The sequence below is a fragment of the Callithrix jacchus genome, chromosome 1 (assembly GCF_049354715.1).
Source record: "Callithrix jacchus isolate 240 chromosome 1, calJac240_pri, whole genome shotgun sequence".
Taxonomy (NCBI): domain Eukaryota; kingdom Metazoa; phylum Chordata; class Mammalia; order Primates; family Cebidae; genus Callithrix; species Callithrix jacchus.
The window spans coordinates 143,080,772-143,101,074 of NC_133502.1; the positions used below are offsets into that span (position 1 = coordinate 143,080,772).

Consider the following 20,303-nt stretch of genomic DNA (forward strand, 5'->3'; position numbering starts at 1 on the left):
TTTGACACAGTTCTGGAGGCTGGGAAGTCCAAGAGCATGGCATTGGCATCTGGCGAGGCCCTCGAGCTGCATTATCCCATGAAAGGGCAGAAGGACAAATAAACACTCAGACAGGGAGAAGATCAAGCCAAACTCATTATTTTATCAGGAGCCCAGTCCTGTGGTAATGCCCACTAATCACCTCTTAAAGATCTCACTTCTCAACACTGTTACATTGACAATTAAATTTTTGCATGAGTTTTGGAGGGGACATTAAAACCAAAGCATTCTGTCCCTGGCTCCCCAAAACTTATGTCCTTCCCACATACAAAATACATTCGTTCCATCCCAATAGCCCCAAGTTTTAACTGGTTCCAGCACCAACTCAAAGGCCAAAGTCTCATCTAAATCAGATAAGGGTGAGATTCAAGGCACAATTCACCCTGAGACATACTCCTTCCAGCTGTGAGCCTGTGAAATCAAAACAAGTGATCTACCCCAAAATCCAGTGGTGGGACAGGCATAGGATAGATATTCTCATTCCAAAAGGGAGAAATAGGAAAGAAGGTAACTGGTCCCAAGTAAATCCATAACCCAACAGGGAAAACATTAAATCTTGAGTTTGGAGAATAATCCCCTTTGATTCCATCTCCTGAGTCCTGGGTTCATTGCATAGGAGCTGGGCCCCAGGGCCTCAGGCAGCCCCACCCCCATGGCCTTCGGGGCTCTCCACACTTCAGGTCTTTCAGGTCAGTGCCTCCTGCTTGCAGCCTTCCCAGGCTGGCGTTGCCAGCTGGTAGCTCCACAGTTCTGGAGTCTTGTGGGTGGCTGCATTTCTACAGCTCCACTAGACACTGCCCTAGTGGGGACTCTGGTGGCTCTGCCCTGCAGTAGGTTTCTACGTGGGTCCCCAGCTTATCTGATTGGATGGTGCCACCCACATTGAGGGTGGATCTTCCCCACTCAAACTCACACACCAGTTTCCTCTGGAAACACCCTCACAGACACACCCCAAAATAATGCTTTACCAATTCTCAAGGTATTCCTTAATTCAGTCAAGTTGGCACCTAAAACTCACCTTCACACTTCGCTTCCCCAGGGCTGTCCTTCCCTTGTCCTCTTTGTCCCTCTGTCTCCTTGGCTTCACCCACCCAGCATAGGTGCCCTCCTTCCCAGCCAGGATGCCTCTTTCTGGACTCCCAGCTCTGGCTCAGTCCAGTCCCCACTGCTCTCCCTAGGTCCAGCCTGAGATACCTGGTCTCCTTTATATATTTTACTTCTGAAGTCCTGTTGCTGACTGTCCAGGCCCCCAAATCTTCTCTGTGTTTCTGTGCATCCTCCACTCAGCAGCCAGCAGGGTCTTTGAGAAACACACGGAGCTCACTGCCCTGCTCCCTTTCAGTGGCTTCTCATTGCTTTGGATAGAGACTCAAATCCCTAACATGACCCATAAGGCCCCACATGATCCACAGGCTTTAGATGTGCAGAGATGTGGAGCACGATGCTAGCGTGAGCAGCAGTGTGGAGCAGGGCCATTGGCTGAGGTGCCAGGGATCAGAGGGAGCAGCAGCCTGTCTGTGTGGCCTGAGGTTTGAGCTGGGTGTTGCTTTCAGCATGCCATTATACTTTGGGTAAGTCTTTTCTCTGCATTGAGCCATTCTCCATTTTGCAATCATTCCAGCTTCCAAACAGTTTCATAATGAGGTCCTGAAGGCCCACAATGAGTACCGGCAGAAGCACGGTGTCCCCCCACTGAAGCTCTGCAAGAAGCTCAACCGGGATGCTCAACAGTGAGTCCCCTAGCACATCTGGGTGACTTTCACCCTTCATGTGCCACTGCTGCAGTCACAAAGGGGCCCTGTGGCCAGGAGTGGTGGCTCATGCCTGTAATCCCAACACTTTGAGAGGCTGAGGCAGATGAATCACCTGAGGTCAGAGTTCAAGACCAGCCTGGCCAAGGTGGTGAAACCCCATCTCTACTAAAAAATACAAAAATTAACCAGGCATGGTGGTGTGCGCCTGTAGTCCCAGCTACTGGGGAGGCTGAGGTAGGAGAATTGCTTCAACCTGGGAGATGGAGGTTGCAGTGAGTGAAGATCACCTCACTGTACTCTAGCCTGGGCAACAGAGTGAGACATCTCAAAAAAAAAGAAAAGGTAGGGGGGGCCCTGGATGGTTGGGGTGACTGGGTTTTGGGGTCAGATACAACCACACTTGAATAACCACTCTCACTCACATGGGCAGGTCCCTTTGTTCCTCTGAGCCTCGACCTGCTCCTCTGTGGAATGGGACTGCTGGGAGGCTCAGAAATCATGCAGGAGTGGTGCTCCTCTAGCTCCTCTGTGAGCCCTGGGCAGGGAAAAAAGCTCAGCCACACTAACTTGGGGTGCATACTTTGGGGATTCCCTGAGCTTTGCCTGCTCTGAGGAGGCACTGCGGACTCCACAGGTATTCTGAGGCCCTGGCCAGTACGAGGATCCTCAAGCACAGCCCAGAGTCCAGCCGTGGCCAGTGTGGGGAGAACCTTGCATGGGCATCCTACGATCAGGCAGGTGGGTTGTATTTTCGACTCCTCTCCTCTCCTCTCCTCTCTGTGAGAGCTGGATGTAGGATGGGGCCTCCTCAAATGCCTCCTGACCCCAGTGCTGTGGTGGTATAGCCACAGGCCAAGAAGGGAAAGGAAAACCAGAGCTCTCTGTATCTGCTCCTAGGCTGACTTCAGTTCCCCACAAGGTCCCTGATGGCTGGCTCAGCACCAGCCCTGTGCTGGGTGCCAGGGACACAGAGATGAGTCAGACTGACCAGGCCCCCACTTTCAGAGAAGCTCCCAGGTGGCAGAGTAGGGGTGGGGGAGACAGACCACTTTTGTACAGAATCTCAGCCCGATTCTTTTGGCACCAGGGCATCCTCAGCTACTGAGAAATTTTATTTTCTTCCTGAGAAATTTTACTGTCTTACTGTATTGGTGATACACTATCAGTAGTGCTGGTGTATTACTTTTGTATGGAGAAAAGCAATAGAGCTTTTTCAATTTTGGAAAAAAAATAATGGGCCAGGCGTGGTGGCTCACACCTGTAATCCCAGCACTTTGGGAGGCCAAGATGGGTGGATCAGGAGGTCAGGAGTTCGAGACCAGCCTAGCCAACATGGTGAAACCCGGTCTCTACTAAAAATACAAAAAATTATGCCTGTAATTTCAACCACTCAGAAGGCTGAGGCATGAGAATCGCTTGAATCCAAGAGGTGGGGGTTGTGATGAGCAGAGATCCTGCCATTGCATTCCAGCCTGGGCAACAGAGCAAGACTCCATCTCAAAAATAATAATAACAATAATAATAATAATAGAAAAGACAATGTCTCCATGCAAGGTCTCAGTCTGGAATGATCCCACCATGCTGCCCAGACATTCTTGAGCTTCCTGGCCCTGACAGCCCTGATGCAGCTTTTTAGGAATAATATTGGATCCCTATCTGGATCTCTGAAGCTTTCTCCAAACACCAGTGACAGAATGACTCACTCCCTTCCTGGCCTCACATTCCTGGGAGTTCCCCTGAGTCCTCTTGGTTTCCTCACCACAGCCTGAGCCAGAGCTCCTGTGTAGCATGGTCCTTAGTACCCCCACTGGGAGGCATGTGTGAGCTCCTAGGGAATTCCCTACCCCCACCACCCAGGCCTCACCCTCAGCCTGCAGGCTCCTTCCCAAGCCCAGGCTGTGGCCCTTGATGGACCCTAGGAGAAGGGCACAGAACAGGAAAGTGGGCATTCAGGAGGCATAGTCCATCCCAGCCTCACACGGGCTCCCTCGGGAGCCTTGAGCAGGTCACTGCCTTCTCTGCCCCCAGTTTCCCATCTCTACAGAGAGGGGGTTGGGTAGGTGTTCTCTGAGACAGTGGTTCTCTACTCTGCCCGCACATCAGAATCATTTGTGGAGCTTTAATAAAAATACCAGGCCAGGTGCGGTAGTTCACGCCTGTAATCCCACCACTTTGGGAGGCCAAGACAGGCAGATCACCTGAGGTCAGGAGTTCAAGACCAACCTGACCAACATGGAGAAACCCTGTCTCTACTAAAAGAACAAAATTAGCTGCGTGTGGTAGCACATGCCTGTAATCCCAGCTACTTGGGAGGCTGAGGTGGGAGAATCGCTTGAACCTGGGAGGCAGAAGTTGCGGTGAGCTGAGATCACACCACTGCACTCCAGCCTGGGCAACAAGAGCAAAACTCTGTCTCAAAAAAAAAAAGAAAGAAACCAGTGCCTAAGTCTCACCTCCAGAGATAGACACAGTTGGTCTGAGGAAGGACAAAGGCATTAGTATTTGTTAAATGCTCTCCAGGTGAGGCTGATGTGTGGAACGTGGATCAGCAGTAGCATCTGGGAGCAGAAATGCAGAACCCTAGGTTCCTCCTTGGACCTACTGAATCAGAATCTGCCCTTTAACAAAATTCTTGCACACATTTGGGACTGACTGCTCTAAGGTCCCAGCTCCTAGCTCTGGCCCTGAGAGCGGCAGCTCCCAGGGAAACGGCTGCTCATATCACCACCTGTGGGGACAGTGGATGCCCCAGGTGAGGGCCCTCCTGCCCACAGTGGGGATCCTTGGCTTATCAGCCCAATCATCTTTCCAACTATGGATGTTTCAAGAGCTACACATGGGGTGAGATGACAATATAGTCTAGAAATTCAGAGCATCATCAGAAGGCCCTTGAAGTACATTGCATTCAAACTTTTCATTGTACAGAGGCCCAAGAGGGAAGGCTTTGCCCAGGATTACACAGCAAGTCAGTGTGTGTGGGTCGGGGGGACAGGTGCACTTTCCCTGACCCCAGGCTAGTGCTCTTCCCAGCCCCCCAGAAGGCCCACTCTTCAGCCTGGCCGTGCTCATGGGCAGGAATCCCTGAGCATGGGAGTCTGCAAAGCAGCATCAAGGATGTGTCAGCTCACTGGGGCTTTCTGAGATGTCTAATTGCCGGATAGGGGGTTTGGGATTGATGGGAGAAGATGCAGGGAATAGGGAGTTGGGTGGATTTTGTGGCTGAGTTTTAGAACAATGTCATTTCCACACAGGAAAGGAGGTGGCTGATAGATGGTACAATGAAATCAAGAACTATAACTTCCAGCAGCCTGGCTTCACCTCGGGGACTGGTGAGTGTCAGGGTCTCTCCAGTGGCCTGGCCCTGGGCAGCAATGTAGGTTGGGTGTCTGACTTCAGAGAGAAACCAGCCCTCTAAAAACTTAATGCTTTCTGTTTTTCTCTGGCTTGACCTTGACCAGAGACCAAAGCTCTCCTTTCCCCATTACATCCCAGTTTCTCCCTGCTATGGGCTCTGTTCCATCTGAGAGCACCCAGATGCTGAATCCTGCCCCACCAGCTCAGAGCTCTTCCCACTCCTGGAATGTGTCATAGGAGACTGGATTTCCAAAGCTGTTTGGAGTTTAATTCCTGAACAGCTTCATTCCCTAACAGGAGCTTGATTCCTGAACTGGTCACCCTGCATCTAGTCTTGTTTCCTGCAATCCATCCTGCTCTCCAGCAACCTCAATACTTCTAAAATTGTCTCTGCCCTTAGTGCTCTCCCAATTCAACTGCCATGGCTCCCTGGGTCCATCAGGATAAGGCTCAAGCTGCTGGCACTCCTCCCTCCGCACACCGCCCCCTCCCCCACACTCCCCACCCTGGCTTTCTCCCTTCCCCTTTCTGCTCTAGTTTGCAGTTCAGGAGCTTGGAGTACAGAGAAGCTGGATCTAGTCTCAGCTCTGGCACCCTTTGTTGTATGGACTTGGGTCAATTCCTGTCCTTCCATCCTCCCAGGGGAGAGGGAGAAGGTAACTTCTATGGGATATTCTGACAGCTGGTGATTCAAGCGGAGGGAGGAGCCTTCCGTGGGTCCATGTTCCCTTCTCATAGGCCTTCCCTGACGAAAGCTCTGGGCAGCTGCCCTGTGCTCTGGGGTCCCTCTGGGCAGCCACTCTGTGCCCCAGGGTCCCCCCTGCCCTTTGCTGGTCTCACCAGGCTCCTTGTCTTTCCTCAAAACTGACTCAGAGCCTCCTGGGGCTCAGGATGGTGTTAGAAGTGGGCAGGAGTTTCTTTGACCAGAAGGCACCGGGAAAACAGAAAAAGGGACTCTGCCTACCTCATTCCTCCTACCCTACCTGTCCCACCCACAAGTAGAGCCTTGTGGCCTTCTACCACCTAGAGTTGTATTCTAGAAGCAGGAAGTGACAGATTCTGAGCGCCAGTCACCATTTCCTGTGATTTGCTGCCCGCCCTTCTGGGTGGGGATTTTTGTAACCAACCATGTTGCATTGTGTTGTTCCTGGGACTCTGGGGCAGAGACAGAAGCTGCTGAGGCATTCCTCCCCTCAGTTAACCCCTGCAGGACTCCAGGCATGGCTGGCAGGGCTTTCTTTGAGTGTGAATAGGTGATTTTGGGGCAAGGATACCTAAGGGTGTGGGGAGGGAGCAATAATAACCTCCTGCTATTGATGAAGGATATGCAGGCAGGACCTTGTCTTCTTTTAATAGAGATTGGTGTCCAGAAGACTTCTTATTAAAAGCTTCTGGATTTGCTTTTCCCATGAGCAAGATTCTTGAGCAATTGGACATGTGTCCGAGCAAGTTATTAACACTATGTGTGTGCATGTGTGTGTGCAGTGGTAGTCAGAAAGTGCCTCCACTGCCACCAAAGCCTCAGTACACCATTTGAAAGTAGGGTTTGGCCAGGCTCAGTAGCTCACACCTGTAATCCCAACACTTTGGGAGGCCAAGGCAGGCAGATCACTTGAGGTCAAGAGTTCAAGACAGGCCTAGCAAACATGGTGAAACCTTGTCTCTAGTAAAAAAAAAATAAAAATAAAAAATTAGCCAGGTGTTGTGTCTGTAATCCCAGCTACTTGGGAGGCTGAGGTAGGAGAATCACTTGAACCTGGGAGGCAGAGGTTTCTGTGAGCCAAGATCACCCACTCTATCCTCAGTGACAAGAGCAAGACTCTGTCTCAAAAAAAAAGAAAGTAGAGCTTTATTATACTCATTTTGGAGAGGAAGAAACTGAGGCCTAGAAAAGGGAAGCAGTCTTTCTCACGCCTTCTGTTCCTGATCTGATGCTTTTTCCACCACCCCTGCACCAAGGCAGGAATCTTACAAGAGTCAGAGCCCAACTTTCCATGATCACTGACTACCCGTTTCACCCATTGCCCTATACCTCCCATGCCTAAAGAGGAAAATCCCAGAGCAACCAGCCCCTGTGCTGACTCAGGTACCAATAGACAGTGCCTGGGGACAGATGGAACCTGAGCCTAAGACAGGAGTGAGACTTTGGGTGGTGTCATAATGGGGGCTTGTAAGACCCTTAAAGATCTTCACACCCATCCTGGCTCAGCCTCCCCCAGAGCCTGTCTGCAACTTCTTGCTGCATCTCTGTTCATGGATTCCCTGACCTGAGTCCCGGCTGTAAGAGCCTTTGAAATACGCTTTGGCCAGGTCCAGTGATTCACACTTGTAATCCTAGCACTTTGGGAGGCCAAGGCAGGCAGATCACCTGAGGTCAGAAGTTCAAGATCAGTCTGGCCAACATGGTGAAACCCCATCTCTACTAAAAATACAAAAATTATCCAGGTGTGGTGATGCGTGCCTATAATCCCAGCTACTCGGGAAGCTGAGACATGAGAATTGCTTGAACTCTGGAGGTAGAGGTTGCAGTAAGCCAAGATCTTGCCACTGCACTGCAGTCTGGGTGACAGAGTTAGACAGTCTCCCCCACCAAAAAAAGAAAGAAATACCCTATACTCCATCCCCACCTCCAGCCCCACCCTGGCCGGCATCTTGTGATGAAGGATGCTGGTCTCTGCTGTGTGTTGAGTAAAGAGAAATAATGTCTTACAATTACTTTGATATAATCTGTTTAAATGAGTAGGTTTATTTTATTTATTTATTCTGAATGAATTAGGTAGATAGATTTTTTTTTTTTTTTGAGATGGAGTCTCACTCCATTGCCCAAGGTAGAGTGCAGTAGCACAATCTCGGCCCACTGCAACCTCCATCTCCCAGGTTCAAGTGATTCTCCCACCTCGGCCTCCTGATGAATATTTTTATATGATATGAACAGTTAGAGCCATCAAAGGTGAAAAGTTTTCTTCCAGCCCTGACTCCTACCTAGCACTTTCCCTCCCAAGAGACAACCAGAGATACCAGTTTCCTGTGAATCATTCCAGAGTTATCCTGTGCTTATGTCAGCATGTGTGTATAAATGTTCTCTTTTCCCTTTTCCACACTCTGGTGTTAAGAGTATGTGATCTGTTTTATGCTTGTCAGAGATTGTGCCATATCATACAAAAAGTGCTCACTCATTCTTTCCTACCTTTGCAAATTATTCCCATGTGAGGATATACTGTGACACATTTAGTGTTTTTCAAAGATATAGTCAAAGAAGTTTGATTCATAGCAGGAAAGAGGATGTCATCCCTTGAGGAAAAAGAAAAAGGAATCTTCATTAGATTAGAGTTAGAAACCAGTGTGTATTTGATGGTTGCTAAGGAAGTTGTGTCATTTAATTAAGCTCTGAATACCCATAGCTTAATTCCCTCTGTGCAGACAGAAACCACCCCACCGAGAGGAAAGATTGCTTAGCCTCATCTGTTTGGAAAAGGCTGCCACAGGCACTCATATAGCTGATGTGCACTTTGTGTCTAATTATTTTCTTGGCAACCAGTGGATAAATGGCAGCTTCTTCCTTTTCTGGGAGACAGTGAGAGTGGGAGGGTCAGTGGCCTAACCATGTGATCTCCTGAGAGAGCAGGCTAGTGTGAGAAAGGACTTGAGCCTTTGGATACGGCCTGTAGAAGTAGGGACACCTGGCAATGCTGCAGAGAGCCTGGAGCTGTGACCCAAATGTATTAAGAACCAAGGGCGAGGCCGGGCATGGTGGTTCACACCTGTAATCCCAGCACTTTGGGAGGCTGAGGTGGGTGGATCACGAGGTCAGGAGTTCAAGGCCCTCCTGGACAAGATGATGAAACCCATCTTTACTAAAAATACAAAAATTAGCTGGGCACAGTGGTAGGTGCCTGTAATCCCCACTACCTAGGAGGCTGAGGCAGGAGGATCACTTAAACCCTTGAATCCCAGGGGCGGAGGTTGCAGTGAGCCAAGATTGTGCCACTGCACTTCAGCGTGGGTGGCAGGGTGAGACTCCATCTCAGAAAAAAAAAAAAAGAAACAAGGGCAAATAGGCAAGCAGTCTTTCTCCTCTATTCTGGGTGGAAACCAGAGCTTATTAAACAGCAGTTAATACAAGATTAAAGCTAAGTGGCAAATATCCATAATTGTGCTTAGGGTTTGTTTTCTTTTCATTCTTGCTTCAATTATATCAACTGTGTATTTGTGTTTATATTTGATTGTTTTCATAAACAATTTAGTGACTTGCAGTCCTCTGTGAATGTAGCCAAAAAAATAAATTATAGCTAAGTTTTACAATGTTTAAAATGGCTGGGCATAGTGGCTCATACCTGTAATCCTAGCGCTTTGGGAGGTCAAGGTGGGTGGATCACTTGAGGTCGGGAGGTCAAGGCAGGTGGATCACTTGAGGTCAGGAGTTCGAGACCAGCCTGACCAACATGATAAAACCCCATTTCTACTAAAAATACCAAAATTAGTCAAGCATGGTGGCGTACACCTGTAATCCCAGCTACTCGGAAGGCTGAGGCAGGAGAATCGCTTGAACCCAGGAGTTAGAGGTTGTAGTGAGACAAGATCGTGCCACTCCAGCCTGGGCAACAGAGCAAGACTCTGTCTCAAATAAATAAATAAATGAAGTTTAACTATAGGGGAAAAAATAGAATTTAATCCACAAACATTTATTTCAGTCCTTACCATACAGAGGATGCAATGGGAAACACCGACTTTGTCTCTTTCTTTTTTGTCCACTTTCTTTTTAATGTTTTAGTAAAATGTGGCTTATGCCTATAACCACAGCACTTTGGGAGGCCAAGGCAGGAGGATCCCTTCAGTCCAGGAGCTCAAGACCAGCTTTGGCAACATGGCAAGCTACAAAAAAATTTAAAAACTAGGCCGGGCGCAGTGGCTTATGTCTGTAATCCCGGAACTTTGGGAGGCCAAGGCTAGTGGATCATCTGAGGTCAGGAGTTCAAGAACAGTCTGACCAACATGGTGAAACCCCATCTCTACTACAAATATAAAAATTAGCCGGGCATGGTGGCACAAGTCTATAATCCCAGCTACTTGGGAGGCCGAGGCATGAGAATTGCTTGAATCTGGAAAGCAAAGATCGCAGTGAGCTGAGAGCCTGGGCAACACAGTGAGACTCCATCTCAAAAAAAATAAATAAATAAAACAACTAGCTGGGTGTGGTGGCATGTGCCTGTGGTCCTGGCTACTCAGGAGGCTGAGATAGGAGGATTACTTGAGCCAAGGAGGTTGAGGTTGCAGTGAGTCATGATTGCACCACTGCACTCCAGCCTGAGCAACAGAGTAAAGCCATGTCTTTAAAAAAAAGAAAAAGAGAAAAATAAATTGTAGTAAAACATATATAACTGGAAATTTATCATTTTCACCATTTTAGGTATACAGTTCAGTGGCAATAAATACATTTACACTTTTATGCAGTCATCACCACCATCCATCTTTAGAATTATTTTCATCTTCACAGATTGAAACTCTGTCCCTAGCTCCTGGGCTGTGGACCCGTATGGGCCCATGGCCTGTTAAGAACTGGGCTGCACAGCAGGAGGTGAGCAGTGGACGAGCCTAAGCTCCGCCTCCTGTCAGATCAGTGGTGGCATTCGATTCTCATAGGAGCTCAAACCCTATTATGAATTCTTCATGCAAGGGATCTAGGTTGCATTCTTCTTATGAGAATCTAACTAATGCCTGAAACCATCCCCACCCAACCATTGTTCTACTTTTGGTTTTAACTATTCTAGTTACCTCATGTAAATGGAATCATGCAATATTTGTCCATTTGTGTCTAGCTTATTTCACTTAGCATAATGTTTTCAAGGTTTATCCATACTATAGCATGTGTCAGAATTCCCTTTTCTTTTTTTTTTTAAAGACAGGGTTTCACCATGTTGGCCAGGATGGTCTTGATCTTTTGATCTCGTGATCCGCCCGCCTCAGCCTCCTAAAGTGCTGGCATTACAGGCGTGAGCCACCGCGCCCAGCCCAGAATTCCTTTTTGTTTTTATTTTTTTGAGAAGGAGTCTCACTCTGTCACCCAGACTGGAGTGCAGTGGTGTAGACTCAGCTCACTGCAACCTTCACCTCCAAGGTTCAAGCAACTCTCCTGCCTCAGCCTCCCAAGTAGCTGGGGTTCCAGGCAGCCACCACCATACCCAGCTAATTTTTGTATTTGTAGTAAAGACAGGGTTTTGCTATATTGGCCAGGCTGGTCTCAAACCCCTGACCTCAAGCGATCCACCCGCCTCAGCTTCCCAAAGTGCAATTCTATGTTTAATTTTTTGATGAACTGCCATGCTGTCTTCCAGAGCAGCTGTGTCATTTTACATTCCCATTAACAGTGCACAAGAGTTCCAATTTCTCCATTTCCTTGCCAAAACTTGTTATGTTCTATTGTTTTCATTTCTGTTTTTTATAATAGCCATCCTACTGGGTGTGAAGTGGTTTCCCTCTTTCTTTCTTAACCACCCTATGGGAAGCTTAGCTACTCTGATCATGATTTTTCTCTTTCCTCCCTCCCTCTGATTCTTCCTTTTTTCACCAAATGTTTATTGAGCATCTACTTATGCCAGGCCTAGTGCTAAACACTAGGTATATGGTGGTCAGTAAAACAGATGTGGTACCTGTCCTCACATAGCTTGCCCAATCATAAGCCAGATATTTAGGAGGAAACAATCTCTTCAGTGTTACTTTAGCAAATGAATGCTATCCCGTGACATGAAATGTAAATGTCACATTGATCTCTGTAAGTGCTAAACCATAAAGATGGAAGGGATGAACACCCTGCCTCTGCTCCCCAAGAGATAAGAATTTATGCCAGGCACTGTGACTCACGCTTGTAATGCCAACACTTTGGGAGGCTGAGGCAGGCAGATCACTTGAGATCAGGAGTTTGAGGCCATCCTGGCCAACATGGCGAAACCCTATCTCTACTGAAGATACAAAAATTAGCTGGGTGTTGTGGTACTCACCTGTAGTCCCAGCTATTCAGGAGGCTGAGGCACAAGAATCACTTGAACACAGGAAGCGGAGGTTGCAGTAAGCCTGAACAACAGAGTGAGACTGTCTCAAAAAAAAAAAAAAGAATTTATGATCATTGAACAAAGAATGTATGACAGCATCAACTCTTTGACTCCCAAATGGGAGGAGATTTGGAAGCTAAGCTATATTCGTAGCCTGAAAGGATGAGCAAGTGAAGGACAGTCAGCCTGGGAAATGGCAAGACCGAGTGCCGTCTGGAGGGTGGAGCAGTAGCTTGAAAGGGAACTGAGCTGTTTGACTCAGAGCAGAAGGACTCAAATGAGGCTGTAATGTGTTGAAGTCTCAAAGAGCTCAAAACATAGAAGGCTTCACTTCCAGTGAAGGCAGAACTGGAGTCCAAGATGGATCTTCTATATGACTTTTATTTATCAATTCCACTCATTCTTTCAAACATTTATTTTACACGTTTCATGTGCCAGGCTATGCCAAGGTACTGGATATATTTTGGTGATTAAAACAAATTTGACCTATGCCTATATGGACTCAGCTCAGTGAAGGAGCCAAACAATAACCAAGTAATCCAGCAAATGCATCACGCAAATGAGAAGAATTGTACCTAAGGGGAAAAAACAGGGTGTGGTAAGAATATCTTCGGAGGGAGATGTTCAGTAAATAAAAGGGTGTTTGCAGGCTGGGTGTGATGGCTCAAGCCTGTAGTTCCAACACTTTGGGAGGCTGAGGAGGGTGGATCACCTGAGGTCAGGAGTTCAAGATCAGCCTGACCAATATGGTGAGACTTGTCTCTACTAAAAATACAAAAATTAGCCAGGCATGGTGGCGCACACCTGTAATCCCAGCTACTTGGGAGGCTGAGATAGGAGAACTGCTTGAATGCAGGAGGCAGAGGTTGCAGTAAGCCGAGATTGCGCCATTGCACTACAGCCTGGGTGACAGTGAGACTCCATCTCAAAAACAAATAAATAAATAAAAGGATTTTTCCAAATGACTTCTTTGAACAAGTGACATTTAGGCTAAGACCCAGGGACAAGAAGCTGTTGGTCATCAGAAGAGTGTCTTGGCTGAGCGTGGTGGATCACACCTATGATCTCAGCACTTTGGGAAACCAAGGCAGAAGGATGACTTGAGCCCAGGAGTTCAAGATTAGCCTATGTAACATAGAGAGACCCTGTCTCTTACAAATAATTTTTGAAAAATGATCCATCAGTGGTGGCATGTGTCTATGGTTGCAGTTACTCAGGAAGCTGAGGTGGGAGGGTCTCCTGAGCCCTGGAGGTAGAAGCTGCGGTAACCTATGATCATGCCATTGAACTCCAGCCTAGGTAACAGAGAGAGATCCTGTCAGAAAGAAAAGAAGAGAAGAGGAAGGGAAGGAGAAAGGGAGGGAAGGGAAGAAGAAAGAAGGAAAAGAAGAAGAAGAAAATGTGGAAGGGCTCTGTGTGGGACATACCCTGGTATGTTCAAGGAATGGAGAGGAGGCCACTGCACCATTCTTTTTTTTTTTTTTTTGAGACAGTCTCACTCTGTCACCCAGACTGGAATTCAGTGGTGTGATCTTGGCTCACTGCAAACTCTGCCTACTGGGTTTAAGCGATTCTCCTACCTCAGCCTTCCCAATAGCTGGGATTACAGGCACCCACCACCAGGCCTGGCTAATTTTTTTGTATTTTTAGTAGAGACGGGGTTTTGTCAGGTTGGCCAGGCTGGTCCCGATCTCCTGATCCTCACACCTTGGCCTCCCAAAGTGCTAGGATTACAGGTGTGAGCCATCATACCCGGCCGATTCACTTTCATTCTAGGTGCAATTGGGAAAAAGTGAAGGATTGTTAAGCAGGGAAATAAACAGATATGATTTATGTCTCAAAATGATCACTCTGAATACTAAGTAGAAAATGAGGCTGGGTGTAGTGGCTTATGCCTGTAATCTGAGCACTTTAGGAGGCTGAGGCGGCGGATCACCTAAGGTCAAAAGATTGAAACCAGCCTGGGCAACATGGTGAAACCCATCTCTACTAAACATACAAAAAAAAAAAAAAAAGTAGCTGGGTGTGGTGGTGCATGCCTGTATTCCCAGCTACTCAGGAATCTGAGGTGGGAGGATCACTTGAACCCAGGAGGTAGAGGTTGCAGTGAGCTGAGATTGTGACACTGCACTCCAGCCTGAGTGACAGAAACTCTGTGTCAAAAAAAAAAAAAAGAATGAAGATGAATTTGAGGGACCAAGGTGGATGCTGTGGAACCAGTCAGGAGGCTACTGCAGTGGTCAATGTGAGAAGTTTGTGGTTGGGACCAAGACTGTGGGTGGACTTGAGATGCAATTTAGAGCCGGATTCTTTAAGAGTGCTAGGTTGTTGTGGGGGGAAAGAGGGAGAGGAAGGGACGCAGCCTCACTCCTAGCAGTGTATACATGGAAGTACCATTGATGGAGATGGGAGGACTGGGAGAGGAATAAGTCTAGGGAGACAAAAACTGGGAGTAAGGTTTGGATAGGTTAAATCTGAGATGCCTGTGAGTAATCCATGTGGAAATGTCCAGTAAGTAGTTATGTCTGGAACACAGAGCAGAAGTTTGAGCTGGAGAAATAAATTTGGGAGCCAGGGAAAGTTGGAATTCCCTAAAGAAAGCTTAGAGGGAAAAGAAAAAAAAAGAGCCCAAGATTGAGCCCTGGGAAATACAGGTCCTTCAATATCTACAAGTGAGGTCAAACAAGAGGAGGAGGCCGGGCGCGGTGGCTCACGCCTATAATCCCAGCACTTTGGGAGGCCAAGGCGGGTGGATCACGAGGTCAAGAGATCGAGACCATCCTCGTCAACATGGTGAAACCCCATCTCTACTAAAAATACAAAAATTAGCTGGGCATGGTGTCACATGCCTGTAGTCCCAGCTATTCTGGAAGCTGAGCCAGGAGAATTGCTTGAACCCAGGAGGCGGAGGTTGCAATGAACTGAGATCGCACCATTGCACTCCAGCCTGGGTAACGAGCAAAACTCTGTCTCAAAAAAAAAAAAAAGGAGGAAGAGGTGGCAGCAAAGCAGGAGGAATGGCAAGAGACTGTGGCATCCCAGAAACCAAAAGGGGAAGAGTAGGAAGTGTTCCTGAAGTGTCAAGTAAGATGAAGACAAAAGGGAACCACCAGAGAGCTTCAGGATTGCAGCCTGGGGACAAGGTTTGATGCAGGCACTAGGTAGAGTGGCATCCTAATTGTTGGGGCCACTGCAGTTTGTTGTGATCTCTGGGAGACTGCTGGAAGTTGGTGAGGTGCATAAGGTCTGTGTGGCTGATGGAAAGGATGGACCTGCTTTAAAAGTCAGGCAGTCTGGCCAGGCACAGTGGCTCATGCCTGTAATCCCAGCACTTTCGGAGGCCAAGGCAGGTGGATCATCACCTAAGGTCAGGAGTTCAAGACTGGCTGGCCAACATGGTGAAATCTTGTCTCTACTAAAAATACAAAAAAATTAGCTGGGTGTGCTAGCATGCACCTGTATTCCCAGCTATTTGGGAGGCTGAGGCAAGAGAATGTATCAAAACCAGGAAGTGGAGGTTGCAGAGAGCCAAGAACATACCACTGCACTCCCGCCCAGGTGACAGAGCGAGACTCCATCTGGGTGGGTGCAGGGAAGAAGTCATGTAGTCAGAGCATTTTGTCTCTCCTTCCCCTGCAGGGGTCTGTGAAGATCATGCTGCCCTGAGCCTGGCAAGATGGTGCAGGGGTTCAACAATCCCCTGCCACATCCTTCTTCAGGCTCTGCTAATTCACCCGTGTCCCTCTCCCTCTGCCCGTTCCCCTACAGGACACTTCACGGCCATGGTATGGAAGAACACAAAGAAGATGGGAGTAGGGAAGGCATCCGCAAGTGACGGGTCCTCCTTTGTGGTGGCCAGATACTTCCCAGCAGGGAATGTTGTCAACCAGGGCTTCTTTGAAGAAAACGTCCTGCCACCAAAGAAGTAACTAGTCAAATGTAATGGGAAGGTGGCAGACTTAAGAATGTGGATATGAAGTGCCTAGAAGAAACAAAACCTGGCTGTGCGTCTGCCCCTGTGGGTGTATGTGCTTGTGTGTATGATGCATGTGAGCGTCTCTGGTATATACACTTGGACATACAGTTCTATGTGAGCTCATTCTTATTACAAGAGTGAGCAAAGGAAGCATTTACCCTGATGGTTACCTAGACCACGATTATTTGGATTTGGGGGAGAGGGGAATCAGTTTTTAAAATTTTTTGTTATTTTTAAGCAAACATCTTTTGTATCTTTCTTCTAATATCCATCCCTGGACTTTTTGTATTCCAAATGTTTGTGCTGAGAAATGAAGTTCATTTTATGAGGTCTTCATGCATCATAATCTACTTTTGGTAGATAATTAAGAGTATTAAACCCTCATTTAAATGTGACATAAGATACAGCTTTAAGCACAAAAATATAAAGCAGCTTCCATCAGAAACATGGAGCAGGCAGGGACTCCATTTTTACAGAATTACCGAGATTTCTGAGTTGTAAAACATGATGTCATCCTGCATGCCTCCCGGAATTCTCCAGTGGGATCACCAAAGAACAAATGGAGAAAAAAAGCTTTACTACCTTGCATTCTTCTACCTTTAGATAGCAAAGTACCACTACCACCACCACCTCTTGCCCTCTTCCCTCTTTTCTTAAACTTCTGGCATTTCAGAGCTCAGCAGGCTACCCGGATTTCTGGAGAATTGGGCTAGGCCTGAAGCTCCCCCTCCCTCACCTCTGCTAGGCAGCCCAGGCCTGGTCTGGGAGACAGCCCCCTCACCCTGCCTGGGCTCTTGGCCAAGTGGCCTTGGATGGATGAAGTCAGAGAGGTGGGGTGAGGGTGAGCTCACTCAGGGCCCCCAGAGGAAGCCCTCCAGCCTTTGCCCTCCCCCGACACGGGGGGAGCCCAGGCCTGTTCCTGGCAGCTGTGGCTGCAGCTGTGCCGCTGCTCGTTCCTGGAATGTGCAACAAGCCCAAATGTTCCAAGGAGACGTTCCAGGCAGGGGGCTTAGAAATGCTAATATGGTTCTGCGTTTTGCCTGAAACGATACCAGGTTCCCCTGAATAGCAACTTTACAAGGTCCATGTGGGAGGGACCAACCCAGATGCCATGCCAAGTGTCCCTGAAACCATGACAGCTCCATCTGTGAAGATGGCAGGGGCGGGAGTGAGGGGGCTGCTGGCTTAACAGAGCCATCTGGGCAGGCCAATCCTCAAAGCAGCTCCTGAAAGTCTCTGTTGCCCTGTGACCAGTCTCACGCTATGCCTCTCATTTCCCCGAGGATATTGACCAAGACATTAAAACCTTTTTCTTTGGGTAGTGTCTTCCTCCAATGTGATTCATACCTGAAACAAGGTGGCTGAGACAATCCATGACTCTGCATTCCTCTCTTGATTAACTCAAGCCCTGGAATACCTGCAACCCATCCCCTGTGGACTGTGGTGCTTAAGAGGCCAAGTTTTAAGCCATGTGACCTACCAGCACAGAGCTGATTGGACTAGCTGTGGACACTGGATCCAACAGCAGCCAATCGCCAGGCTGGCCATGGACTGGTAATTTCAGCTAAGAAGTGTGGAGATAATTTACCAGTGGAACTGAAAAAAATAAGGATGACATGAATTGGAATTAGGACCATGACAAACCGAAGCTACTTGCAAGCAAAGTTATAAATGGGAAATACATAGAAGCAAAGAAGCCAGTTATTGGAGGTACAAAAGGGGAGAAGATGCTGAGAATATTCTTGAATGTTCCTGAGTTTTCTAGCTCCAGCCCAAATCTGTACATCTTTAAAATATGCCCCTCATTTTCTTCAGGGCTTCCAAAAGAACTGACATACCAGCCGATAGTCCCCAAAGATTAGAATTATACCATCTCTTCCTAAAGGAGGACACCATGAATGGAAAATGTGAAGCCTGGCAGGAAGCTGATGGCAGGTGGAGTGGAGAGACCCCGCTGAGGTCCTTTTCTGGCCCCTCCTGGCAAGCTGCCAGCCAAAGAACTTGGTACTCTTTATGTCACCCCCCTCCACTCCAATACACACACACACACAACCAGGTGGTGGAAGCCAGCATGCAGCCAGCCTCCGTGGGCTGGAGTTTGTTTCCACAGTTGACTGGATTAAGGAAAAAGCTGGACCAGGGGAGCTTTCCTGGGCTGAAGAAATGCCAGACGGTGAAGCTGGCCGAGCAGGTGGACACTAATCTCACTTTAAAGGATTTCTTGAAGATGGCAAGCCTCACAATCCGAAAAGAACCAGGACAAACCAAACTGTGGCTCTCCTTTGTAGCCAGAGGGCAGAAGGAAGAGACAGATCTCTGGGTACAAGCCTCTTCCTCTCCCTGGGCCTGTTTATACACCTGTATGAGGCCTGGCACTTGGAGTTAGGTGTATCAGTTCTCTCAGGCCCCTATGACACCTCCAAACCAACTTAATGCTGTAAGTGTCTGATGAGAGAGCCCATTCCTGCCTTGGTGCTCTGGGACCTGAAACAAAAAGAAGCATGACCACCTCCATCACTGAAATGCCCCCAAAGCTGAAGTTTGCAGGTGGGAGGGCGGGGGAGAGGGCAAAGGAGGTGTGAAGCAGCAGGGCCTGACCCACCCACCTCTTGCTCCCTGGTGAAGATGCCCCAGGAGGCAAGGTCTGCCAGCCTGCATGCCCATGGGAACCAGGTGGCTGGCATCAGCACCGAGGCCTCATCCTTCACCCAAGTCGCTGCTGCTTCGAAGAAGTTCAGGGCTGAAGAGGCATTAAGAGCTTAATTATTCTCCCAGGGAGACAGCTGACCCAGAGAGCCTCCCCTAAGCCCTACACCTGGTCTCTGGAGGCAGAGGCTGAAATTGAAGTCTCTTCTTTCAGTGGAGAAAACAGAAGTTCTTCACCTTGTGCATATATCATATCCCAAGAGACTAAGTCTCTCTATCCCATTCAGGCAGGAAGGTGGACACATTTAGTTTAAAGGAGTATTTTCAAATAATTTTCAAGTTACCAAATCTCAAAATAAGGAAAAGGCTAGGTCTGGAATGAAAGAATGAGGGAGGAAGACAATGAGAATGAGAACATGACTAAGCCAGGGAGGGAAAGAACTGGACCGGCTCAGATTCCCAAGGCTGACACTGAAATTTCCTGGGAAGGATGCTGAGGATGGCCCAAGGGTCTGGAGTGGGGCTTGGGCCCAGATTGGAGATCAGGGCGGGTCCTTTCTGCACCTTCTCGCGAATGCCTGGGCGAGATGCAAGTCGAGGCCCTTCCTAGGGTCTCATCCCAAAGGGTGGTCCGGGTGAGGCCTCTGGGCTCTTTTGCCTCCCCCTCCCTCTCGCCTGCGGGGCTCCAGCTGGCCCTTATCCCCTCCTCACACACAGCAGTGCCACAGATGCCCCACAGTACTGCTAGAGCCCCACGCCGGCCAGGAATCTGTCCGAGCCTGTGGACATCCTCCTCTCTCGCCGCAGCGGGACTCGCAGGGGTCAGGAACCCCCCAACTGTTGCTGGGAGTCTAAGACGGCCCCGTTGGGGCTCAGCGTCCCCATCTATGAAGTGGGGACAGGTGTGTGTCTGTGGGGATCTAAGGAGTCCTGCCAGGCTGAGAGCCCTCGATCCTGCTGTTTGAATTCCAGGGTCGCGGCGGACAGCAGGGCTCTGCGGCCTCTGCACGGTGGCGCGTGGAGGTAAAGCGAAAAAGGGGACGCCCCGTGCCTCTTTTCCTTCCTGGAGAGGGGTTGGGGTGGTGCCTGGCGCCGAGGCGGTGCGCTCGGGGGCGGTGACGACCCTCCAGCGCCACCGCGTGGCTGGACTGGTCTTTGGCAACCGGCCCAGAAGAGACGTGAGGGAGCCGCAGCCTCCCCAGCTGCCACGAAACCAGAACATCGACGACCGCAAGTGTTTAGAAAGGGAGCAGCCACGAACGCCGGCGCTGGGCGAACTGGTGTAATATGAGTAAGAAAATGGCAGCTAACATTCATTGAGCGTTTATGACGAGCCCACTACTCGTCATTAAACTATAATAATAGACGCCTCTAATCCCAACACCTTGAGAGACCAAGGCGCGCGGATCAACTGAGGTCAGGAGTTTGAGACCAGCTTGGCCAACATGGTGAAACACTGTCTCTACTAAAAATACAGAACTGGCCAGG

General features: G+C 48.7%; 1 protein-coding gene and 1 long non-coding RNA gene across 3 annotated transcripts in view; one reads left to right on the top strand and one right to left on the bottom strand.

Annotated features, from left to right (window-relative positions):
* The window catches only part of GLIPR2 (GLI pathogenesis related 2), a 43,906-nt gene that overhangs the window by 9,910 nt on the left and 13,693 nt on the right, over nucleotides 1–20,303 (top strand). Inside the window, exons 2-5 of one of the 2 annotated variants that reach the window (XM_035251967.3) lie at nucleotides 1,661–1,769; nucleotides 2,428–2,531; nucleotides 5,045–5,122; nucleotides 15,962–16,501. In XM_035251967.3, the coding sequence (XP_035107858.3) occupies nucleotides 1,661–1,769; nucleotides 2,428–2,531; nucleotides 5,045–5,122; nucleotides 15,962–16,122 (452 nt within the window). In that variant the 3' untranslated portion in view covers nucleotides 16,123–16,501. Of the gene's footprint in view, nucleotides 1–1,660; nucleotides 1,770–2,427; nucleotides 2,532–5,044; nucleotides 5,123–15,961; nucleotides 16,502–20,303 lie in introns of those variants that run through there. The other variant, XM_035251971.3, reaches the window with a different exon arrangement.
* Nucleotides 7,759–20,099, bottom strand: LOC144582513 (uncharacterized). Its single transcript, XR_013535282.1, has 2 exons — nucleotides 18,776–20,099; nucleotides 7,759–18,653 (listed from the first exon to the last, which is right to left on the bottom strand). It is a non-coding gene; the product is annotated as an uncharacterized LOC144582513 (long non-coding RNA).